We start from the raw sequence: 27,228 nt of genomic DNA, 5'->3' as shown, positions 1-27,228 counted from the left end.
ATAACAATGTATGAATGGATGAATCTGCAAAGAGGAATATTTAAAAAAAATTCAATTACATAAATACAAACATATAATTTTATCCTTACAATAAAATGAAAGCAAACATAAAATAAGTTAAAATTATAAAATTTAGCCTTTTAAATATCAATATAATTTACAATATTAAAATTTTCAAAATTAAAATAAATAATCTCATAATTAACTGGATAAAATACAATTCTAATTTATATTCGTTCTAAAAACTAATCTTAAAATTTTGCTTCAATTAATAAATACCCTATTTTTTTTTTTGTGTTGCTAAATTAAGAATCGTTATTAAGCTTGTTAAAACAATAGTCTCATAATGAAACTATTTTACATAAACTCAAAATGTATAAAGTAATCTTATAATGACTTAATCTTAAAAGTAATCGCATTATGACAAATAATAAGTACAAGCATACTAATAAAAAAATTGTGAATAAGTTGAGTATTAAAGTTAATAAAAGCGAATATACAAAATATCAAAAAGTAGAATAAAGACATCAGAATAATAGGGTTTTTTTTAGAAATTTGTTCGTTAAGTACCTTACACCAAAATTCTAAAAATCCCATTGTCTCATTGTCTTAAACTTGAAACTTAGAAAAGGGAAAAATATAAATTAACACGTAGAAAAAATGCACTATTTTTTAACTTACAAAATATACTGATACTTCTCCTAATATATAAATTTGTTCTCAAACAACCTCAAATTAAGTGAAATTAATTCTCAAACGACCATTATTTTTCTTTTTTGACAATTTGTTTTTTTTTTTTATCGTACGTTTCTTGATCATGTTGCAATTGACTCCTGAACATAAGGTTAAAAAAAACATATTGAACATTAGAAAGAACAACACAACTCAGAAATCGTACATGCAATCTCGCTCCTTTGATTACATCATCCATCTGTTCTGCAGCTGTATGAAGAAATTTTCATTAAGTGTATTATTAGTGTAATATACGTAAGCACATTACTTATTATTTAAAGCAACTACACGTTGTATTAGTAATTCAGTTTCATATCTCTATCGACAAAAAATTTGCGCGACTATATGTGACAAAATAATGTGATAATTTAAAAAAATACGTATAGCAGAATAACATTATTGACGCTTTTTGTGATAAATAATAAGACGCTCGTCTAGTAGAGTAACAAATCTTTCACCTCATATTTTTATGTGCGACGACTTCAATAGAATAAAGCTAAATAAGAAACTTATGTTTATTTGCAAACTTTTCGTATAATTTTACTTTTACTATTGTAATTTTTTTGTATATTATCATCCCTATTATGGAGTCGTTCGTAGCTCTGAAATTCGGAAAATTGCGAATATTATATTATCAATTACGAATTATTAAAATTCCGCTCCGCATATTCGTAATGGAGCAATCATAAATTACGTTCGTAGTAATAATTATCCTCAAATGTCCATGAAAGACATAAATATAATAAGACATAAATATTATAACAAGCAATTTAAAGAAAATAGTCGTATTAAATTTTAAAATTTTACATTTTTTTGTTTGATTTTAAGTTACTTTAACACAGCTACCATAAAAGGAAATGAATTCATATTGCCAAAATTTTTTTTCCGCTTTTCACAAATATTCAAAAACTAAAGAAGCTGCAAAACTTTTATCGAAAATATTATTTAAAAACATATTATTTTGTATGAAAGTCATTTGCTCTAATAGCAACAACAAAACATAAATTTACACTAAACAACAAAACATAAATTTACTCCGAAAAATGATGCTGTCATTGGTGATTCATAATCTCTACGAAAGGAACTCAAAAGTGATCATTCAAAAATCTACGTCGAAGTTATGTTCGTAATTCGTAGGATTCTACGAATGGAATTCATAATAGGGCTGTTTATTACGAATATTCGCTTTTATAAAAGTTTTGTACAAAAATAGCATAAAACAACATAAATAAATAAACATTTGACAGTTGAAAGAAAGTACTGCTTTTGATACTCCGAAAAGTTGCCATTGCTGACTCATTATCTCTACGAGAAGAATTTGTGGTTATTTCAAAGTCTACGTTGAAGCTAAATTCGTAATTCGTAAACTCTAAGGCGGGAATTCATGATAGGGCTGATGCAGTTACTCACACATGTCATACATGTACTAATAAATTTTGGAAGCATACTACTGGATAAAAAGATACTAGCGCTAAAAAAAAATTTATATATATCCCATCCTTGTAAATAACAAGTCTGTTACTTCCTGCTTCATTTTTAATAAATGTAATATGTCTATCTGATGTTTTCTCTTGATTTGGTAAACCTAAATTTTTGACTGCTGTTTCTTTCAGCCTTCTTTTCTGCAAAGGTAAATTTATGTTATTACTTTTCAAAGAATAAACTTCTTTACGAAAATAAAATGCATATAAATATTGTAGCACTTTCTGCAAATTTTAATCCTTTACTTCAACATGCATTTATCTTTGTTTTTCGTAATTCTACGTTTTTTTAAAAATCTATACATAAATCACTACAGAATTTTTAGAGAATAGCGAAACCTTATTTACAAATTGGAGGCATCGTTTCAAAATTGTTTTTTTAAATATTTTCTCTTTAGCACTTTTCCAAAAATTTTTTGAAAAAAAAACTCTTATTAGTTTCACTCTGCCCGTCCGTCCGTCCGTGGACACTTTTTTTGTTTACAAAACTTCTACACCCTTTAAGATAGAAAGCTGAAATTGAACATGTACGTAGATCTTTACTAGAAACTTATTTCCGTAGAACAAAATTTTTACCTATCTCCCCCCCCCCCTAAAAGTTATACCACCCCAAAATCCTAAAAATGGCCTTTTTTAACTATTTGTTGCAATGAAACCATAAGCAGTTTTGAAATTTTGCAAACGCATAAAGACAGTAGCTTGCTTCCCCTAGCGTGGTATACTATAGTTAAACTTTAGAAAAACAAAATGGACGTTCAAATTTACCGTTATCTAAAGTCTTTTTTTTCCAAATTTTTGATGTCGTTTTTCTTCTAGACTCCAGCCTGTAGAAGGTTGAAATTTTAGGGGCTTTTAGAGATTAGTAAATACTTCATTTCGTTAGAAGAAATTTTTTTTCCATCTCCACCCTAAAATTTGTAAAATTTGAATTTTTGACACCTTATATTTCCGAAACCGCAAGCTTTTTCAAATTTCTATAAACGCAAAAAGCTAACGGTAAATTCCATGACATTAAAAAATATAATTATTTTTCTTAACTCACACAATTAACCCTTAAAATATTATATTATTTTTGAATTAACCCCATTTTATATTATTTTTGCTTTATTTCAAAAACTGCATATATGCGTCATCCTAAATATATGCAATCCTAGAAATAGTTTTGTATATGAATGAAAATAATTTTAATAGTGTGATAGGTATACATAGACTGCATTTAAAAGCAGAATTTTCACTTGTTGAAGGGAAAAGTACTACAATACAAACCATTGGTTTGACCCAACTTTATTAATTTAATTAACTTGTTTTTTATGGCGCCACAAAAATATTTCTGAACAACTATTCAATATTAAAATTAAAAAAAATTACATTTAATTTTTTTTTTTAAGCAATTTATATTTACTTTCTACTTTTTAATATAATGTAATTTATAATATTCGTTTTTTTCACACTTAAATGTTCGAAATACGTTTTGCCACAGTAAAAATATCAAACCAAATGAAAACAAATGAAGTAACGTACATAAAAGAAAGCGACAGACCATTTTTCAATGAACGTTCCTTGTACCAAGGCTAAGTCATTTTTGGTAATGCAGTTCTAGTGCTAATTGAAGTTGTCGTTATTGTATTTGCCTTACGTATGAAATCTAAAAAATATGGATTATCGAAAAACATTTCTTTAAAATTAAAATTTTTATCCTGCAAAAGGAAGTAGAAATAAAAGTTTATAAATTTTATAAAAAGCTTTAAAAAATTTTTTTTAAATTTAATCGTCATTTTCCATCTTAACTAAAGCTATTGTAGTTAAAGTGTTAGAAATGAGATGTTGCATGCTATTTCTTAGATGTCTTAGTTCCAGTTGTTGTTTTCAAAGAAGCTAATATTGCCGTTTTACATTTTTAAGAGTGTTGATTTAGAGTTTAAGCAGTTCTTATTATATCTACACTGCAATCTAGTACTAAGTGAGAGCTGCATTTTCAGAAGAATCTTTACTTTCATCAAATGTAATTTTTAAATATTCCACAAATATAATTTTTCTACAAAAAATTTTTTCAATTTAAATGAATATACATATGTCAAAATTTTTAAAGCGAAATGCGGTTTTATATTAAACATATAATACATTTATTTTTGCTTATTTCCTATACATTTGTTTTCCTACAATTTTTAAATTTTCCTACAATTTTTTCAGCCGACTTTATATTGAAGAGATTTGTGATGATGTGGAACAAATTAATAAGTTCCGTAATTTAATATCTACGACCGTGAGGAGACCATTTAACATTCAAAAAACTTTTCATTATGTGTACTTGAAAATATTTATATATGTTTTTTTTTCTTTTTCAGACATTCCACCTTGAATTAGCTGTTTGTGTCATAGCCTTTGTAAGTTTCAAAAATAAATAAAAGCATTTTGTTTCTATTTGTATATGTTTTATTTTGAAATACGTTTATTTCAGAAAGTATAAATTTGTTAATTGTTTTTGAATTGCATTGTGTTTACAATGTAAATTATTTGTCTGAAAGTATGAATGAGTTAACGCTTCAAACCTTGTACATGGAACAAGGTTAAGTTCGCATTTGCAGTTCTAACTAAGAACTGCTATTTCAGTTAACAAGTAAAGTTGTAAGGCGGTAAAAAGTTCTGAAATTAGTTTTTAATATGATTACAATTCCAATCGAATTTTCTAATACCAGAGTTTTTGTAGCCACCAGGGTTGTTTTACTAGCCTTAGTGCAGTGTAATTTCAATTAATAAAATCCGCTGCAGTCAGAAATGTGAACACAAACACTAGAACTAAAAAACATAACACCCCCAACGAATTAGAAATACTTAAGGAAGGAGCATTTGTTTCTATTGTTCTTACACTCCCTAAAAAAATATATCTTAAAAAAAACATATTGAAGTCAAAAACTTCAGGTCGGTGTCTTTCTTTGCTCCGAAGATTTTCAAACTGAAATTAACATTAAATGCCAAATGTTGTTTTTTTTTCTTAGAAAACTACGCGCCGTCATGTAAACAGTAAGAAAAGAAGATTTTGTTATTTTATTTATAAAATTAGTGCAGTTTTTAAGTAAAATCTGTATTATGCACATTTTAATTATTAAATATTACTTGTAATCGAGTTGAGTTTAACATTAACAGATAGACATTATATATTAACTTGTCTTTTCAATCTTTCAATCCGCATATATGAAGTCGATTTTCATGTCAATCTAACAATTTTTTCCCCACATCCCTAACTGTATTCTACAAATTTTCGTTTAAAATCACATTAACTCAATTATTTTCAATACCTTTTTTTATTATTTAAAATTTTTCTTTTTACTTTTTTCTTATTATCGTTTGAAAACTTTAAGTTTTAACTTTTAACGTCAACTATTTTATCATCGTCAAATTTTAGATGCCACTTACACATCAGACTAAATCTCCGATAAAATCTGATGAATATTTACACACAATGACGGCAATGTTGTTAATATTTGTAATATATAAACCGCTAAAAGCATTTCATTTATTCCGTAGTGAAAAAAATTGTCGAAATAAAATAAAAAACATCACGTTCAGCCGTGCTGCCACTTTTTTAAAAACCTAACAAACATCAGCGAAACGTTTTTCGTGCTTGCACACCAGGTTCTTCATTGTCCGTATTATGTTGTGCTGGATGGACACATACGATGGTTACTCTATGTCGCATGGTTTCGAAGTTATAAGCATTTATTTATATGCAGGAAAACTCTGGTACCTATATTCACCAGACTATAGCTCTAAAACGAGTATATCTCCATCCCCTCTGCCCACCCATACAATTTTTAGGCTGGAAATTAATTAAAGAATGATTTGCTGCCTTATGCGAAACACCCTGAAACATATGTAGGAAAAGTGTGGTACCTTTATTTTCAACAGGCTATAGCTCGAAAACTATTTATTACATTACATTATTTTAATATAGAAATTATTTTATATCATTTCATTATTAACAGGCTGCAGCTCGAAAACGAGAAATTATTATATATCATTTCAGTATTAACACCAGCAGAAACAAACCTATGCAATTATAAAATTTAAAAAAATACACTAAATTTATATGTAGCTTTAGTAGGTTTAAGTAATGAAAGCGGTTCTTTTATCATCACAATGAATCGTTATAATTTGATATTAATTTAGAAGAGCTTTATTTATTTTTTAAAATTTAAATTTTTAATGTACATATGTATATATGTCTCAATAAATTAGAACAGTATGATTTATAATATGATATGAAATTAAAAAAATTAAAATGTGTATGTACTTTTACATTTTTTATGGAACTAGTACTTTAGACTATTTTAAGAAGGAAATCTTAAAAAAAGGTTGATACTTTAGGTTTAGACAAACTAATAAGTTATATGTGCGAATTCCTTTTTTGTTTAGTAAATTTGTTAACATTAACATTCTTAATAACTTTACTGTTAAAAAACTGATTGCGAAATCCGAACATAAGTGTATTACAAATATTATATGATGTAGATTGTAGATATTCAATTACACTGCATAACAAAATCAACATAAGAATCCTTTTAAACATTTAAATTAATTTATTTAAATCCTTTTTAATAACTCCATCGGTTATAAAAACAATTACGAACGTATTTAATTTTATTATAATTATTATTAATAAATTTATAATTAATTTAATTTCAGATAAGCGCTGCTTGTGTCATGAGTGCGAGGATTCAAAAAGATACACGTGAGTAAATTTTATTTTTTTCTGTCAATACGTGTGTTTATATAAATCTCTTTTGACTCTTGTGGAACAAATCTCCTTTGAATCTTGTGGTATACAATATTTCTGTATTGCATTTCTTGTCCGATAGCGTCTGACTTTTTCGGTGTCTAATTTAAGAAGAAGTCATAGTTGCGCTATTAATTCTGATCAGTGATCAGTATTACGGAAAATTTCCGGATTATAGGAACTTTTGCATTGTAGGCGGTATCTTGCAATGCTAGGTAAACCGTTGCTTCTTTTGCAGTGATATATTTTGTTTATTGCAAACTTAACTTTTTTTTTCGTATCAGTATCAATTCTTTTGATTAGGTGTTTTTATATTAAAAGTTCTGCATTTACAAGATAGTAGAATTAAAACCCATATATTTGCAAAATTTAAAAAAATAAAACTAATGATAAGGTTTTATTCCTTTTTTGAAAAATACACATTTTGCTATTATAAATGTGTTGCTAAACCCCGTTATTTCACAAACAAAGTCGTAGTAGAATCAAAATTCTACAATACATATAATTAAATGTTTAAAAATCCTTTATTTGCAACAAAATCCTATGTTTGCTTGGATTGTAGTATTAGTAGCCGTAAAATGTTTCAAAATGCATTACTTGCAGATCTAAAGTTTAACGTAATCGCCCTTATTGTGAATTTCATTAGAAAGATTTTATGAATTTCAAACTAAGTTACGCACGTAGACTTTTGAGAATTATAAAAATACTTGTAGAGATTATGAATCTGCAATGGCGACACTATTTTTCGGAATGTCAAAATCGATATTTTGTTGCAGCTTTCTAGTGTCAATATTTAAATTCTTCGAATTTCATAGTAGACATTAAAAAAATAATAAACATTTCATAAAACAATAAGCAATAAAAAAAAATTAATTAAAATGAATTCGTTTTCCTTCAAAAAAATTTTGATGTGACATAAATAAATTAAATTGTTCTAAATACTTGCATTTTCTTCTTTTACATAAAAACATCTTAAGAAATAAAAACAAACTTAAAAAAAAATTTAAAACTGGCTTTTTACGTGTTAAAATTTCATTAGTACAATTTTGACATTTATTTTTATTACGAGTGTGGTTAATACTTATTGTATTACGAATTTCGGGATACAATTCTACTACTACGCGATATGAAATTAGTAACTTCTCCGTATTTTAGTGTTACGAGTGAGATATTAATTGACGAATTTCATATATCGGTAATGCTTTTGAGAGTATGTACATAATTTATAGTAAATCATTTTATGGCTTTAGTAAATCAACAAAATGAATTGTGAATAAATTTCAAACGTTTATGCTATTTCTAGTTCTTAAACAGTTAAAATAATTAAGCAATTAAGCAGTCAGAAAATTTAAAAATTATGTGCAAGGTTAGCAGGATAAATTAAAATAAATTAAAAAGTAAAGTAGAAAAATGGCTGGGAATGATTGAATGAATTGCACAATATTCAAATTAACTTATAATTGTTTATGAAATTGAAAGCTAAATAAATCGTAGATCAATGCTTAATTGTAATGTGCTTTTATCTGATAAAAAAGATAGAGAAAAACTTAGCTTAGATAAACTCACGAAAAAATAGTTTGAATTTTATTAAGCAGTTCAAATAACACTGCTTTAGCAATGAATTTGCAAAAGATTTTTCTCTATTATAACTCTTTGATAATATTGAAATCTTTACAGAAAACAAATCGAAAAGTACGATTGGTATAAAAAAGCGCGTTTAATATTTTTGAATTCCTTATACTAACCTTGTGCTAACCTTATTCTATTTACGTTGAATTAGTTCCTTAGATGTGAATTTAGCGTTCCCGTTTTGACATCTTTGTGCAAAAGTTTGCACTTTTTGAGAATTTGTGCACCTTTTTTTACACTTTTTTTTTTAAATTTTGCGTTTTTTTTCTAATTTTAAAAACAAAAATTTATACTATCACATTTACCTAACAAATATTACAAAACTGATTTTTGCAATTCCTACAAATAAGTTTTCAGAAGAATATATCACATAAGTGACTCGTAATATTTCGCTTTAATGCTGCATTGTTTACACGATTTATATTATGTGTATGACTTCTGAGTTTTTAACAAAAAAATCGGGTCTCGAATTTTGATTTAATTTTTGATTTAATTTAAATATGTACCAGAAGCTGGCTGGTTTACTTTCCAAAACTAATATTTGTTTCTTTTATATACATATATGAAAAGGCAATGCAAATTGTAAGTTATATTACGAGTTAGAATGTTGTTTAAAGTTTTCAGAGCAGTCACTTTTTGAAATAAATAAAGTAAATTTTCAAAAAAAAAAAGAAAATTTGACATTCTATACTGTAAACAACAAAACCCGTGACTTCAATAATGCTTTATAAAAGGCTTAAGTACGGTACTAATACGATTGTACTACTGTCTCAGAGCTTTTAATATCTTTACATTGTAAAAAAACTGCTAAAGCTTTTGATACATTTTGGAATACAATTTTTACAAATTTAATAAATACTTTGAAGTTTGTTTCAAAATTTCAATTTAAAATTCTCTTGTAAGCGTTAAATTTTAACAAACGTTATCACTTCATTGAAATATAACATTTCTATGCTGCATTTGGTTAAAAAATCTTAGCACCTTACTGCTGAAAATATATGCTAGTTTATTTAATTGGTTAACTTGCAACATTTATACACACATTTTATTTACATGTATAAGAAAAGCGTGCTCGATTTTTTATCGATACCCGATTTACTTTTACGTATCCACTACGTATAAAACGCATCTAGGAAAATTGTACAATATCAAGAGCTTTTAAGCTGGATTCAATGGTTCGTCGTTTTTGAGCTGACCTATTTGAAGTCGAACTATTTTTTTTCTTGATTGTTCAATGGTTCGTCTGAAAAAAGTTGATCGTTTTTTTTTATTGTGATGCATTTATTACTTTTTTGACAAGAATTATATGCAATTGCAATAGTTCAGTTAACGTAAATTTGACGTTTTAAAAAACCTCTGCACTAAAGTTGAAGTTGATTCAACTTTTTGAGAGAGAGAAAAAAAAACTGTACTAAAAATAAAGAGAATGTCAAAATACAAATTTTTATACAAAATACATCAGCTCGTCCAGTGAATTCAGCTTTACCAAACTTTTTAGAATGCGATACTTTGTAAAGTTTACGCTCTAAGCGCATTATTGAAGTCACGGAATTTTTAAAGAATATCCTATCACGTCTCGTGAATTTTTTGAAAATAAAAGTTTTTCTGAAAATAATTGCATTTTTTTTCGTACAAACAACTAAAATCAAAAATATATTAGTATTTTATTTAGCTCAGCTTAATTTCACAATGTTATTGCAAAAGTAAAATTTTGCCCTTTTTTTTTGGAAATTGCCTTTTTTTTGCACCTTTTGAAATTTCCCAGCGAGAGCACTGGATGTGATGAGAAATGTAAAACCGATTCCGCGAATTTTCATTTGTTTACTAAGCATGTCTACAATTTACATAAAAGTACATAAAATATGAAATAAAGTAATATGTTAGTTTGAAGCCTTTTATTAAACATTTTGCCTGAAGCTCCTATCAGTTTTCTACTAAATTCTGTAAAATACACATTTCGGAATGACCCCGTAAATAAAACACTTGACTTAAAAAAAGTACAAAATTATAATATTTTTCATATAACGTTGCAGTACTTTAAAAATTTGTAAATTATGTTGCAAACTAAACTACTTTTCAACAGAAGCTTACTTATTTATAAAACTACTATACTTAAATAATAAAGTTATACCAACATTTAAAATGATTTACTTATACTTGCTTATACTTAACTTAACTTAAATAAAAGTAGATTTCAATATATTTTATAAAACAAATTTCGATTGCAATATGCTCAGGACTTCTAGTCTGTTACAGTATTAAAAAGTTACAATTTTTTTGCATTTTATATTATGCAACAAAAATTTAATTTAAATTATTGTTCAATTTAAATGAAGTTGAATAAAATTGGGGTGAAAAAGGTGTCTGATCAAAATCGTAGCAACAAAAATCATAATTTGCAGCTTTAATTGCAACAAAATCCATTACTTGCGTATAATTGTAACAAAACCCCACATTTGCATTGTCAAATTTCGGTTTTTATTCTGTCTTGTTTATCATTTATATTTTTTTACAAAAAATCTTAAGCTCATCTTCTTTATGAATATAAATATATAATTTGAAATATAAATGTTGAATAACTCACAAAGTGTTTTTTTTATTTTACTCAAAACTAATTAATTTGCAAATATATGGGTTTTATTTATACAATCTTCAGTCCGTTAAAATTCTAAATCTAAGAAAGTTTGTTTGTTTACCGAAACGAGATTATTACACTTATTGTTACCACAGTTAATTCAAAAATTCGTATTTTCACCTTTTTCAAACCCTATTTTTTCCCATATAATTTCTCTTTAATATTTTTTTTTTGTTTATACATACATATACATCTAGCATTTTACTCAAATAAAATACGTATTTAATCATTTAACAAAACAAAAACATTGCATTTATTCAATTGCGTAACTTAATTAATGATAATAACTTACAACGGGTGCTTTCATTTCGGAATGTAGGTAAGACTATATCATTCAAAAAGCCGCAAAATGAATAATAAGACTTTTTGTTTTTGATCAAATGTCAAAAATGCATTTGACCGAAAATAAAATGTCCCATTACTTGTTTTAATGCTCGGATTGCAAAACAATTCTACCACAGAAAAAAATTTTTAAGTCAATTCTATGCTTAGGTATAAATTTTTTTTTTTTCGTAAGTATCGTTTGGATTCCACAAAAATATAAGGTTTGCGTTAGGAATAAATGTGGTAAAATTTATATTTTTTTTTAAATTTAAATTCAAATTTAGAATGAAATGCTTATTAATAATAGGTCTGTCTGGGTAATGTATTTATATCTAACAAGTCCCAATGCTCAGAGAGAAACCTAAAAGCACGACCTTATTTTATATGGGTTTTTTTAAATGGCTATTTAAAAAAACTATTGAAGTGGCTATTTTTTGAGAAGAAATTTTAAAATAAATTCACACTTATTATAAAGCAGGTAAATTTTCGAAAATATATTTAAAAAATCAATTATATATATTAATATTTTCGTTCATAATTATTTTAAAATTCTTAAAATACATATAAAAAAGCGGAAAAACAACGAGTACAACCTTCGCCTTCAACATTTTATATGTTATTGAAAGCATTTCATTATTTTTAAGTGAACAGCTTTTTTTTCTAATAGGGTAAGTTAACTCAAGAAATTGAAAGTAAATGTAGTGTCAAGTTGAAAATATAATTAATGAAAGATAATTATTAAATATTGATATACATATATGTACATAGCAAAGAAAAAATTTGAAGAGGGAAGTAGAAAATAATATCTAAAATACAATTAAATATTATTTTTCTAATACAAATTTTATATACACTTTTAAAATTTTTAAAACTTAATATATGTATTACCTAAGTAAAAAAATATTTAAAAGGTTTTGGAAAAGACAATAATATATTTTTATGACCGGATTCGAATATCTTTTTTATTTTTGAAATAAATAGGATCTTAGCAAATGACTCAAAAACTCCGATTGTAAAATGACAAGTAGTAGGTACTGATATCCGTAAATTTTTGTCCGTTTGCTTTTACTTTTAAAATTTATACACAGGCAGGACCATTTTATAAATAGATCGCTCTTGTTTACCCGCTAATAAAATATGAAAAAGAACACAACAAAATTTTTGAAGCACTCAATATAACATGTTTGAAATAGTTTTAAAATAATTATTTAAAAAAAAAATTGATTGGAGGTAGGTATTTATTTTTAATAACGTAAAAACTAACTGAAATTATTTGAAACAATTTTATAAGTAACGTATAAATAACCGAAACGAGATAACTCAAATTGTTGAAATATGTCAACCTATATTACTTTTATTAACATTTTTGTTAGCCGATACTACTGAACTTGCCTTATTGGGAAATACAAAATGTGCATCAGAAATCATACAACCTTCCTCATTAACAGTTGAAACCATACTGAAATATGAATATGCATTTTTTACACCCTGCACTTCGTGAAGGGTATATTAACTTTGATATGGAGTTTGTAACTATATATTCATGCTCAGCGTCATCCGTCCGTCCGATCCCACGATAACTCAAAAACGAATAATGATATCGAAACCAAACTTTCACAAGTTTTTTCTTTTGTGCCAAGGACGAACCCTATTGTAATTGGGCTAATTCGGACAACGGGTTCGGATAGCTGCCATACAACTCAAAGAGTTTATTTTAAATATTTCAAAAACTAACAAAGCTATCAATATAAAATTTTGTATACATGTGTTCAATTATATTCTACATATTCTCTAAAAATTTTAATGGAATAGCTGCACCGGTTCGGGTGGCTGCCATACTACTCCAAAAGCAAATTTTTTATATTCGGAAAAATAATAAGGGCAGATTAATGAAACTTGGCAGTCACATGTCCAATTATAGGTCAGATATATTTCTGAAGTTTTGGCTGAATTGCTTGACATGTTCGAATAGCTCCCATACAAGTCTAAAAGCTATTTTGAATATTTGGAAAAATAATAAAGTCACATTCATAAGACTTGGCAGTCGTGTGTCCAATTATAGGTTAGATATATTTCTGAAGTTTTCGTGAAATTGCTTGACAGGTTCGGGTACCTGCCATACAACTCCAGAAGCTAATTTTAAATATTTGGAAAAATAATAAAGTCAGATTCATGAGACTTGGCAGTCGTCTGTCCAATTATAGGTCAGACATATTTCTGAAGTTTTGGTGGAATTGCTTGACAGGTTCGAGTAGCTCCCATACAAGTCCAAAAGATTATTCTAAATATTTGAAAAAATAATAAAGTCAGATTCATGAAAATTGACAGTCGTGTGTCCAATTATAGCTCTGACATTTCTGAAGTTTCTATAGAATGGTTTCACAGGTTCGAGTAATTACTATACAACAACGAAAAGTGCAGGGTATAATTCAATCGGTTTATACCGACTGAAACGTTTTTACTTGTTTTTCATTTGTTCTGTCCTTCTACCTTTCTTTCTTTTACGTGCAATTGAATTTAAATACGAAGCTTTTTAAAAAATGTGTATAATATCCTGTAATGTCTTTACATCTTACAAGTCCCAATACTCATTTTTTTTTAGAAATGTTACGAATTTTTGGCTTCGCTCCTGTTTTTTTTTTAAATGCCATTGATCGTGTCATATTTTATACTTCATATTTCTTTGAGAAAAATTTTAATTCAACATAAGAATTATGAATAAAACCAATTACTTAAAATAAGAAAAAAAACAAAGAAAATTGAAATAAATATACTTATATATAAAACGAGAAAAAAAAATAGAGTTGACCTTGTCAACTCTGTAATACCCGTGCGAATTTGTTATCCTATGTGCAATTAAAGATTCCTTAACTAACTTTGGGACAGACTATGACTTTAAGTTGCCGTATTACCATATTAATTTATGCAAAATTTCAGTACTGTGTGTTTTTCAAAATACTGTGTGTGCCAAACTACTATTTAAATTGTATGGCAGCTACCAGAAAGAGCTAAGAAATTTTAACAAATTTTATCAAACACATTGGCCCTACTTATATATTCGCTTGTGCGAAATTTCAATACCATAGCTTTTATAGTTTCTGAGATATAGCCAAATAACTTTTGAAGTTGTATGGCAATCACGCGAACCGGTACCCCGATCTTGTCCAATTTAAATAGGGTTCTGGCACTTAGTACAATAAATCATTTGTGAAAATTTGGTGAACTTAGCTCAATTAGTTTTTGAGTTATCGTTGGGACGGACGGACGGACGGACAGACAAAGCTAAACCAACTCAGAATTTGACGCTGATCAAAAACATACACTTGAGTCTATATCTAAGACCGTTATTTCTTAGCGTTACAAACGGTAAGGCAAATTTAGTATACCCTTCGAACATACGTTCGTACGGGTATAAAAATATAAATCATAGAAAAATAATATGTTCGTGAAAAGTTTACAATGGAATTTCCCACGATTTTTAGCTTTTTTCCCTTCAAGGTTTTTATATAATAAAATTACTAATATTTCCTAAAATAATTCTTTTTTCAGGAAGTACTAATAGTTACAGTTTTTACAATCCTTCCATTCAAGTGGAATGTAAAACCGATATGATGTTAATAATGATTGAGAATAATCCAAAAGAGGGTCACACAAATAATTTGTTTAGTGGAATGGTATACCCAAAAGGTTTGCCAAAACATTCAACATGTTTATCAGAATATAGGTAAGTTTCTTTATTTTAATGAAAATTTTTGATTTATTTTCCTTTATTCATCAAATTAAGTTTCTTTTTTTTTTTTGTTTCCATCGTAAAGAAATCATGAAGGACCTTTGCGATATACACTACCTTTGAGAAGTTGCAACACAATGCCTCAAGAATCTGTAAGCTAAATTTCATGTTTTTTTTTGTTTTTTGTGAAAAATTGTGTAAGTAATTTGTTTTAACCTAATTTTTAATATACTAGTTTAATTCGGTTCTAGTTCTTAAAACGAAATTTAGCAATTTTTTTTATTGACTTTAAATGCTTAAAAACACCTTATAATAGGATCAAAGATTTTTTTGTAGAATTTTTCTAGACCATTTAAGTCAAATTTTCAAAAGACCTTTCTCAGAACCTTGAAGGATTTATTTTTAAAAAACTAGAAATAAATAGAATATCTAATGCCATCAGGCCTCCAAGCTGAAAATATTTTTCGAAATTTTGAATTGGAAAAAGAAACAAAAACAATTCTTAATGTTTCATGTTTTCGAAGTATGCCGATTGAAATACTTTTTTAATTTTTTTTGTGAAATTTTTGAGTATTCTTTATGAATCTCATTTTATTTAGTATAGTTTTAAAAGCCATCTAGATTAAAATTATTATTTTTTTGCTTTTTTCTTCAATTTATTTTTAAATTATATTTTTTATTCAAAAGTTTTACTATGTAATTCAGTACCCTTCTATTTGGAAGACAAAAAAGGTGGTCTGCGCTAAAAGTTGCATTTTTTTATACCCGTACGAACGTATGTTCGAAGGGTATACTAAATTTGCCTTACCGTTTGTAACGCTAAGAAATAACGGTGTTAGATATAGACTCAAGTGTATGTTTTTGATCAGCGTCAAATTCTGAGTTGATTTAGCTTTGTCTGTCCGTCCGTCCGTCCGTCCGTCCGTCCGTCCGTCCGAACGATAACTCCAAAACTAATTGATCTAAGTTCACCAAATTTTCACAAATGATTTATTGTAGTAAGTGCCAGAACCCTATTTAAATTGGACGTGATCGGGGTACCGGTTCGGGTAGCTGCCATACAACTTCAAAATTTATTTGGCTATATCTCAGAAACTATAAAAGTTGTGGTATTGAAATTTCACACAAATGAATATATTAATAGGGCCAATGTGTTTCATAAAAGTCGTTGAAATTACTTTGCTCCTTCTGGTACCTGCCATACAACTTCAAAAGTTATTTGACTATATTTCAGAAACTATTAAAGCTATGGTATTGAAATTTCACACAAACGAATATATTAGTAGGGCCAATATGCCCCATAAAAGTCGTTAAAATTACTTGGCTCCTTCTGGTACCTGCCATACAACTTCAAAAGCTATTTGGCTATATCTCAGAAACTACAAAAGCTGTGATATTGAGATTTCACACAAGTGAATATATTAGTAGGGCCGATGTGCCTGGTAAAAGTCGTTGAAATTACTTGGCTCCTTCTGGTACCTGCCATACAACTTCAAAAGTTATTTGACTATATTTCAGAAACTATTAAAGCTATGGTATTGAAATTTCACACAAACGAATATATTAGTAGGGCCAATGTGTCTCATAAAAGTCGTTGAAATTACTTGGCTCCTTCTGCTACCTGCCATACAACTTCAAAAGTTATTTGGCTATATCTCAGAAACTATAAAAGCTGTGATATTGAGATTTCACACAAGTGAATATATTAGTAGGGCCGATGTGCTTGATAAAATTCGCTAAAATTTCTTGGCTCTTTCTGGTAGCTGCCATACAACTTCAATAGTAGTTTGGCACAACCAGTATTTTGAAAAACACATAGTACTGAAATTTTGCATAAATTAATATGGTAATACGGCAACTTAAAGTCATAGTCTGCCCCATAGTTAGTTATGGCACATTAGTTATTCGCACATAGGATAACAAATTCGTACGGGTATCACAGAGTTGACAAAGTCAACTCTACTTTTTTTCTCGTTTTTAAATAAATTTTTCAGATGGAATTTGCGAACTGATTTTTTTGAAATTTAAATATTAAATTTCGAAAAATATGTAGAATCAGTAGAGCCAAAAATATTGATCAATTTCCTTCACACAAATAAATTCCGACACATCTTCCATTTAAACTCCATATAAATTTGGAATTTATTTTTGATTTGCTCTCTGAGCTTGATGGCCTGTAGATATATATGGCATTAAAATATCGAGCAAAAGTGATACTTTTCAAATTCTATAAAGTGCGAAGGAATAGTTTGATGTTTAATCTTTCAAAAAAATGTAATAATCATTATATTTTATGAGCTTAAAAAAAACAATTACTCGATGCTAAGAATATAGAAGTCACCTTGCTGCGTGACTAAATTCAATATTTTGTGAGAACATGCTTTGGTCTTTTTCATATTAAGAACTTGGCATATAAAAAGAATATTCAACAATATTTAGGAATTTTCAGCAATGTTTTGTTAAAAATGTTTAATACATTTTTGTCAAAGCCCTCAGAAGTGTTCAAGTTCTTAACGGTATGAAGAATTTAAGCTAATAAGGTTTCCTTCACCTTTTCAGCAACACCTGCCGTATTTGAATATAATGACATGGTTATTTGCGATTATTTCGACTTCGATTTTATAGAGAAATTGATATTTTTTGCCATGTTATAAGACTCGTGCTTCCGAATTTGAGATCATGTTACTTGCTCAGTTTGTTCTTCAATTTCAACATGAATGAACTAGTACAAACAAAACACGTTCACTTCAGAGTTCCAATAATATTATATTAATATATAACTAAGTAAATAAAATTCCTAACTATGAGTTAAAATTTTTGAACTTTGTATTTACGCACAGAAACATTTTATTCCTAAAACAATCAAATTAAAAGAAAGCCTCTCAGAATTTCTGTAAGTGTATATCTATATAGTTTATCGAGTTGAATCAAGGTTGAATAAAAATGATTTTAATCCATATCTGTTTCATCTCCGAAATTCCGCTTGTGTATATTTAATAAATTCTTTTCTGCTTTACTTTTTCGTTAATATTTTATCTCATCGTTTCAGGACTCAGGCGAAATTGAATTCTTTAATACGATTGTTGTTCAACCCCATTTAAAATTAGTAACAGACTTAGGGCGTGGGTTCCACGTTCGCTGCACTTACAAGAATCGAGAAGCAATTAATTTAAACAATATTCATCCTCATAATTTTTCAGCAGACAACATAACATCAGTTAAAAATCCAGAAGCGTACAAGAGCAAACTTACCTCCAACGCAGAAATTCAGATTTATTCTCAAAATGGAAGGCAAAATTTTGGTAGATCAATTGATTCGCACTCATTAAATTCGAAAGAAAAGGCTTTTGAAATAAAAGGCAGTGAATTACAGAAAAATGATATAAATAATTCTCTTATTGACACGCAAGAGGCAATCGATACTGACATTCCAATGCCAGGAATTCATATGAAGATTTATAGTCAAAATAAGATAGCTGAAAATGTAAATATTGGTGATCCTCTAAAACTGTTAGTATATGTAGAAAAACAAGAGTTCTATGGTCTTCATGTAACGAATTGTGTGGTTCGTGACGGTCTTGGATTGGGAGAACAAAAACTGATAAACGAATATGGGTAAGATATTTTTTCTAAATACCAGATAACCAGTTAAAGTATTATCCAACATAACATCTATAACTATGTAAGATGTGTGTGTGATGTTTATCTTAACCAATATGTAAGTAACGTAAGAAAATTAGCATTTCTTCCGAAACTTGGATCAATGATTAAATCAATGTCATGTACGACGTCCTCATTGATATAAGGTTTCAACTCTTACAAAATTACAGCGAATGAATGCTGCCCAATGCTGAATACACTGCTTTTGCCAATTGGTCGTTAGTGACCCATTTAATAATTCTTCGCAACGAAAAAAAAACACAATTTTTTTTAAAATTAGTTTTATAGGTATTACATATAAACAATTTTCACTAAAAAGTAGCACAAAACATAAAAAACTACAAAAGAATAATGGTAATTATCACGAATATGCAAACGACCTCTCAATTTTTTTTTAATTCAATAATTTATACTAAACACTTACTATTTACTCACTAAAATCAATGAACACACTATAAAACATTAACAGGAGGCTTAAAGATAAAGCCGTAATTTGTTTTGTTTTTTTTGTTGTGGGACGCTCGTTTTTAAATATTATTTTTGGATGCCGTATAGCCATATTGCTTTAATAATTCGGTTATAAATTAATACCTTACTATTAATAGCCAAAATTGGACTTACGACCAGCGTTCCTACTTGGATACAATTGTATCCATTTGGACACATTTTGACTTTAAAATTTAGCGTGGATACAAATTTGCTAAAATATCGAAATTGGCTACAATTTTTTACAATTCACAATTTTTTCAATTTATACAAATTTTGCTGAAATATGGATACAATTCTTTCTCGAACTTCCAAAAAAATGTTATTTGCTGACTTTTTCTTCAATTTATTTTTAAATTATATTTTTATTCAAAAATTTTAATATGTAATTCAGTACCCTTCCATTTGGAAGACAAGAAAGGTTGTCTGCGCTGAAAATTGCAATTTTTTTTTGAAATGCATTTTTCATTTTTTAAAGAGTACTCAGATTTGGAAAACATTTTCTTTTTAAAGAGTACTCAGATTTGGAACACATAGAGGCCGGGATTCTCCAGGGCAGTGTCCCTGGTCCCCTGCTATACTCGTTATACACAAATGATTTACCTCTGGGGAACCCAGTCACTATAGGCACATTTGCGGATTAGCTGGGCAAAGAAATGGCGTATGAAACTGAACGAGACAAATTCTACACATGTAAACTTCACAAATAATAACATTGCAACACTTCCGATCACTGTCCACTCTAAAACTATTCCAACATTCAAATACTGCAAAATACCTGGATATGACCCCAGACGCGAACCTAAGATTGAAAGAACATATAAAAATGAAAAAGGAGCAATTGAACATGAAAGCAAGAAGGTTAAATTGGTTCTTGAGCAGAAATTCCGTGCTGTCTATCCACAACAAGACCCTAATTTACAAACAAGTGCTAAAACCAATATGGACTCACGGCATCCAACTCTGGGGTTGTGCAAAAAAAAAACAAACATAGAAATCATACAAAGACCCAAAAACAAAATCCTTAGGCAAATTGTTGAAGCACAAAGGTATGTTCGCAACGAAGATCTACATAAGGACCTCAAAATTAGAATGTGTTGAAAATGAAATCAAAAAATTTGCCTGTAAACACAAAGAGAAATTAACCAATCATCAAAATGAGGAAGCGAAGAAGTTTTTACTTACTGGCAACGAAGTGCGTCCAAATGAACGAATCCAAATGAACTGGCTCATCAATAATTTATAAACCAATATTATTTTAATAGAGATAAAGATGTCCTAGTCAAAATCTATACTTTGGTCAGGTATGGTATTTACCAACCGATTTTTTTGAAATTTAAATTTTAATTTTCAAAAAATATGTAGTAGAGCCAAAAATATTGATCGATTTCCTTCACACAAATAAATTCCGACACACCTTCCATTCAAACTCCATATAAATTTGGAATTTATTTTTGATTTGCTCTCTGAGCTTGATGGCCTGTAGATATATATGGCATTAGTTTAACAATAAGTTTAAATTTAAAAATAATAATAATAAAGTTGGGTCAAACCAATGGTTTGTATTGTAGCACTTTTCCCTTTAACAGGTGAAAGTACTGCTTTTAAAAACAGTCTATGTATATCCACCACACTATTAAAATTATTTTCATTTATAAACGAAACTATTTCTAGGATTGCATATATTTAGGATGAACCATTTATGCAGTCTTTGAAATAAAGCAAAATTTAATATAAACAGGGGTTAACATAATCCTCGATTTTAAGGGTTAATTGTGTGAGTTAAGAAAAATAATTATATTTTTTAATGTCATAGAATTTACCGTTAACTTTTTGCGTTTATAGAAATTTGAAAAAACTTGCGGTTTCAGAAATATAAGGCGTCAAAAATGCAAATTTTACAAATTTCAAGAGGCCATAACTTGAGAGGGGGTGGAGATGGAAAAAAAATTTCTTCTAACGAAATGAACTACTTGTTAATGTCTAAAAGCCCCTAAAATTTCAGGCTTCTACAGGCTGGGGTCTAGAAGAAAAACGACATCAAAAATTTGGAAAAAAAGGACTTTAGATAACGGTAAATTTGAACGGCCATTTTGTTTTTCTAAAGTTTAACTATAGTATACCGCGATAGGGGAAGCAAGCCACTGCCTTTCTGCGTTTGCAAAATTTCAAAAATGCTTGTGGTTTCATTGCAACAAATAGTTAAAATAGGCCATTTTTAGTGCTTTGGGGGGGTATAACTTCTAGAGGGGGGGAGATAGGTAAAAATTTTGTTCTACGAAAATAAGTTTCTAGTAAAGATCTATGTACGTATTAAATTTCAGCTTTCTATCTTTAAGAATGTAGAAGTTTTGTAAACAGACACACGGACAGACGGACGGACGGACGGACGGACGGACGGACAGAGTGAAACTAATAAGCACTTTTTTTCAAAAAATTTTTGGAAAAGTGCTAATAAAAATAATAAAAATAATAATAATAACAATAATAATAAAAGTAACAATAATAGTAATAATAACAATAACAATAATAATACTAAATAATAATATTAATAATAACAATAACAATAATAATAATAACAATAATAATAAATAACAATAGAGCCTAATTTATATTATATTATACAAGCTAAATCCGATGGCGCAACCATCGTGTAATTTCAGTTATATGCTTCATCTTCGGAAGAATATCATAGAAAAAGAAAAGGGAAAAAAATTTATTCTAAATTTTTCCAACATTTAAGGTATGTTCATATATCATAATTATAACTTGTACAAAGATTTGTTGCAGAATAACGCATATGAATTAAAGTAATACTCAAAAAGAAGTTTGCTTAATGTAAACATAAGTAAATAAAAAAAACGATAAAAAACAACATTTTCAGTTTGTTAACAGATGAAGGATACGGAAAGGTTTTAATTCTCTCGGGTTTCAGGTACAGGGTTCTTACATACCATAGATGCACTCTTAGGCAATAACATATTTATATATTATTGTACTTATTGAAGCTTTTACCGACCGCGTTCCATACCAGAGGCATATGGTCTGCACATACAATAGGTATGTACAGATCTTTGTCTCAATTTCGCCTCAACCGATTTCCATGAAAATTCATATCTGGTTTAACTTCGGTTATGTCACATTTCTATTGATTTTTAGGACATTTCAGATCTCGGGAACTGGATTTTTACTATTAAAATTTGAAATAGATTTTTTTGAAATTTCATAAGTCAAAATCAGGTGTCAGAAATAGAACTTTTAATACGGGCCAAGTTTACATTTTTGCCCATATAAAAAGAAATAACGACTCAATTTCCCTGAAATTTAATATTTAAATTCAGGGTGTTAGCACCATGAACTAATAATTTTTTTGAAAGTGTCAGAGCTCGAAAACCGAACCAGGGGCCGAAATTTATTTGTTAACATATCTGAATTTTTAATTTCTTGAAATTAAAAATTTGAGTTCTGTTTGCTACGAAAACTAACTGAAGAACTTTTCAGGGAATTTAAAATCAGGGAAGCATAAAATGAGAAGTCTTAGGTAACATTTTAGCTAAACTAGACAATGTCTTCCGGTCGGTTATCTGTTGTTCATATCACTTTTTTTTTATGTTATTCAACATAATGCTTGCAAAGGATATTATGACATACATATTATGTTATTTAATATGATAAGTTTATATAGAACCTAATGTGTATATGACATGTGTATGTTTAGCTTCATTTCAATATGAATTTATTCTTGGAGAACATTACTCTATTCATACTAAACATATAATTTATGCAGATTGAACAGGTGCTAGAGGTAGAGAGACGAGCTTTGTATTTTTTTTTTTAAATTTAAGTTCATGTCATTTCAAATCATTACTCATTGATTTACTATAATGAGCACTGCGGGTATATGAATGTAATTTTTTATATTTTGCGAGTCAACGACTTAACTTATCTAAGTTTTAATTTTCCTTCCTTTATTAAATGAATTATTAATGTACATGCATTATACTTGTATTACCGGTGAGCAAATCTAAAATGCGAAAAATGGTGAACGTAAGAAAACCTATATGCGTTGAATCATTGCTGAACATACGAATAACAAAGTAACGCAGAGATAAATTTAATTTCTAAGGAAAAAAAACTTAAAATTGTATATATGTAGCTCTTTTACTATACATATACTTAGCTTCCCCAAATTGCGGGATTACACCTGTGATACAGGGACTTAAAGTAAGTCCCTCATAGGTGGGTAGGCACTCTACGAATCCTGTTAAATTTGCCTATGGGTCACACGATGGAACTCAACGTAAATATTTTTTATAGTAATGAAGCTCAATGTGTTAATTTTGTTTTAATGTTTTCAAAAATATTTGAAATTATTGCGATTCGCAATAGGGGCTTCTATAATTAGTATATTTTTATAAGCAAAAAGAACATTTGAATAAAATAAACTTCACAGAAGACGCTATTATTAACAATGATAAAATTTGTTTTCTAATTTTTTAAATTTCATATTACATTTAAAATGCAATTTATTTTTATTTTACCATAATTTATGAAGTATATGAATAGGTACGTTTACTAATTTAATATAATTTCAATTTTCATAAACTAAGAAATAGTAGACAGGAATAAAGGAGGTAAACATTTTTTTTTTATTTTTATTTTCTTAATTATTACATCTGGTTACGTAACACAATTTTTATGTTTATTTATTTAAGAATTGTAGTCAGAGAATGGGTACAGATAATCAATTGATATTTGACATGGTTTGAATTTTGAAAACTACTATTAGAAAAGTATTTATTGAGGAAGTTTGTATTATGATTAAGGAAGTACAAATATTTTTTATTTGCCAATAATGAGCAAAGAGCTCCAAAAATAGCCAGAATAACAACACCTAGCAAGGTGTTAAAGAAAATATCATATTCACAGGCACTTTAAAGCAAAAAAGAATATAAGAATAATAAGGAACCTGAGAACAAAACCCCGCAAATGAAAAGAACTGACGCAGGCATTACGCAAATGATACATAGTAAGATTATTAAAAATAGAAAATAGATACACTGAGGTGTTTACGGGGAGACTAAAAAAATTAAGAAAATCTGTACGTAAATGAGATACGAATAGTAACTTAGAACGCTAATGGTGTTCTTAATAAAAAAAAAGAATTAGAAGTTTTTCTCGAAACGAGAAATATGGATATTTGTTTGCTATCGTAGGCTCATTTGACATATTATACGGGCCTTAAAATAAAAGGCTATGATTGCTATAAAGCTGTATATCCCAGTAATCAGCCAAGAGGAGTATTGCACTACCTAATAAAACAAAGTATAAAACTTAATGAGGAATTCAAGATAGAAACAGCTGAAATTCAACTTATTTCGATAAAAATTAAATCTACTGCAGGGCTTTAGTGATGGTGCTGTATACTGTCCACCAAATTGCAGCATTACAAAAAAAAAAACACTTTTAAGGATCTCCTGTACAAACATGGACACAGATATCTAATAGGAGGTGACTATAGTGCCAAACATATAGATAGAGGTTCTAGAATCACCTCAACTAGAGGAAAAGAGTTAAAAAAAGCTAATCAAGAGCTAGTTTGTTGCTAAAACTCCACTTTACTTATTGGCCTACTGACACTAACAAGATTCTTGATGTTATTGATTTTTTTTTACCAAGCCTTGAAGATGATTATGATTTTAAAAATAACTAGAACATTATTTAAACCCACTAAAGTGAGTTTAATTAAAAAGAAAAAAAATATAAATAAATAATCAAATTCTAGATTAAGTCAGGTAGATAATTATATTAAGTTAGGTATAATATTCCTAATTTTAATAGATTTTAATTTTTATTGTTTGTTGTCTTAATTAGAAGAAAATCAGCTTTTATAAAGTGTGTATGTAGCGCACGAAATATATTAGCAAAAATAAAAAAAACTATTTTATTCCGAATAAAAGGAACTTTTCTTTTCATACCAATAAAAAAAAAAGAATTATGTTTCGGAAAAATTATCAACCATTGAAGAATTTTTTGAATAAAAAGGGACTTTTTTTCTTTTGAGCACAAAATAAACATAAAAACAACAAACACAAAAAGTAAAAAAAAAATCAAAAAAAAATCGAAATTTTAATAATTTGAGGATTTTACAAAATATATTTAAATAATTTTAAAAATGATGTTGTTGAATTTGATGTTAAGGATGTTGATTATTTAGTCTTTCAGTTATTTTTATTTCATTTTTTTGGAACTCTTCAAAAAATTTGAAAATAAGTGCTTATAGTTTCCCTCTGTCCGTGTTCAAGTTTGCAAAACTTCTTTACCCTTGAAGAAACAAAGCTGAAATTTCATAATATATAAATAGATCTTCTTACTTCCGTAGAAGAAAAGTTTTAGCTATATCCCTCTTTTCTCTAAAAGTTATAACCTCTCAAAGAGCTATTTTAAAGAAACCATAAACATTTAAATGCAAAAAAGTTGAGCCTGGCATTTGTACAGCGTCACAACATAACTGAATATTAAAAAGAAATGTTTGCTAGAATTAACGATTACCTAAAGCCCGTTCCTTTTCAAGTTTTTGAAATTAGTTTTCTTCTATAAAGTAGGTTGTAGAAGTCTGAAACGTTTCAAAAATAAATGACAATACAAAAACACCACAAACACTACAAAATCTATATAATTGTAAATTTAGTGTTTCTTGTCAATTTGAAATTCCTATTGGGGCACTTGTAATAAATCATGGAAAAAATAAAAGATTTTCAAAAATTATCCTTATAATAAAATTATTGATGATATTATACGAATGCTGCAATGTTATAGCAAGATTATTATTGTTTTCACAATACAATTGTTCGAAAAACGTTTTGGGTTTTGTTATAGGACCCCGCAGCTATACACTTATTACAACATTACTTACACACTTGCAGAAAGTCCTATTACAGCAGTTGTTGGCAAGTGGTATAAAAACATTTTTATAAAAATAATATTCCCTTTATAAGAAGGAAACATCTCTAAAGAACTAAAACTTTTGCTTGGAAGTGTTAAAAGAGCCTTATAAGACGTTTTCCAATATTTAGCGCACTAAAATGTTACGTGGGTATGCTACCGTCAACTTCTCTAGAATTTTGCATTGTGCGATATTATTGTCAATTTCTTTAGTTTTCATGCCTTCCTTTATTTATACAATTTTTCGCAATTTTGAAAGCCACTTCTGAGTATGTAACACCATACCTTATTTGATGTAAAAGCATTTATAGTTCTTGGAGTCCCTTCATGTTTTCCTAGGACTCGTTTCGGCCGATTTCTTTTATTCTCATTTTTTGTAATTTCTTAGCCAATAAACAGCCTTGGTAACGAGCAGGGTCTGCCTCGTTGCAGTTTACACACCTGACCTCAAAATTATCTTCCTTATAACATATGAATACTAGCACATTTAAAACATTTAGGTTCTCTTGGGAAAAATCTTTGTATATGTCCGAACTTTAAGTATCTCTTGTATTACAGGATGGACCCATTATTTCTAAGAGGCTCAACTTGTCCCCTCATGTGCTGAAAATATTCTATTTTATCTATTTTACTAGAAGCCCCTAGTGCGAATCGCACTAATATCAAATATTTTCGAAAACATTAAAGCAAAATTAACATATTGAGCTTCATTACTGTAAAAAATATTTACGTTGAGTTCCATCGTATCACAGGTGTCGCAGTATCACAGGTGTAATCCTACAATTTAGGGAAACTTGGTATATGTATAGTAAAAGAGCTACATATATACAAT

The 27,228-nt window shown here is 28.2% G+C and overlaps 1 protein-coding gene across 2 annotated transcripts in view; it reads left to right on the top strand.

Moving 5' to 3' along the window:
* Positions 1-27,228, top strand: part of LOC129614161 (uncharacterized) — a 37,668-nt gene that overhangs the window by 641 nt on the left and 9,799 nt on the right. Inside the window, exons 2-6 of one of the 2 annotated variants that reach the window (XM_055528579.1) lie at positions 4,559-4,597; positions 6,897-6,942; positions 15,125-15,299; positions 15,391-15,457; positions 18,355-18,920. In XM_055528579.1, the coding sequence (XP_055384554.1) occupies positions 4,559-4,597; positions 6,897-6,942; positions 15,125-15,299; positions 15,391-15,457; positions 18,355-18,920 (893 nt within the window). The remainder of the gene's footprint in view (positions 1-4,558; positions 4,598-6,896; positions 6,943-15,124; positions 15,300-15,390; positions 15,458-18,354; positions 18,921-27,228) is intronic. The other variant, XM_055528580.1, reaches the window with a different exon arrangement.

This window comes from Condylostylus longicornis, unplaced genomic scaffold (genome assembly GCF_029603195.1).
Source record: "Condylostylus longicornis isolate FDR11 unplaced genomic scaffold, ASM2960319v2 ptg000105l, whole genome shotgun sequence".
Taxonomy (NCBI): domain Eukaryota; kingdom Metazoa; phylum Arthropoda; class Insecta; order Diptera; family Dolichopodidae; genus Condylostylus; species Condylostylus longicornis.
This window is presented reverse-complemented; position numbering and strand designations above follow the sequence as displayed.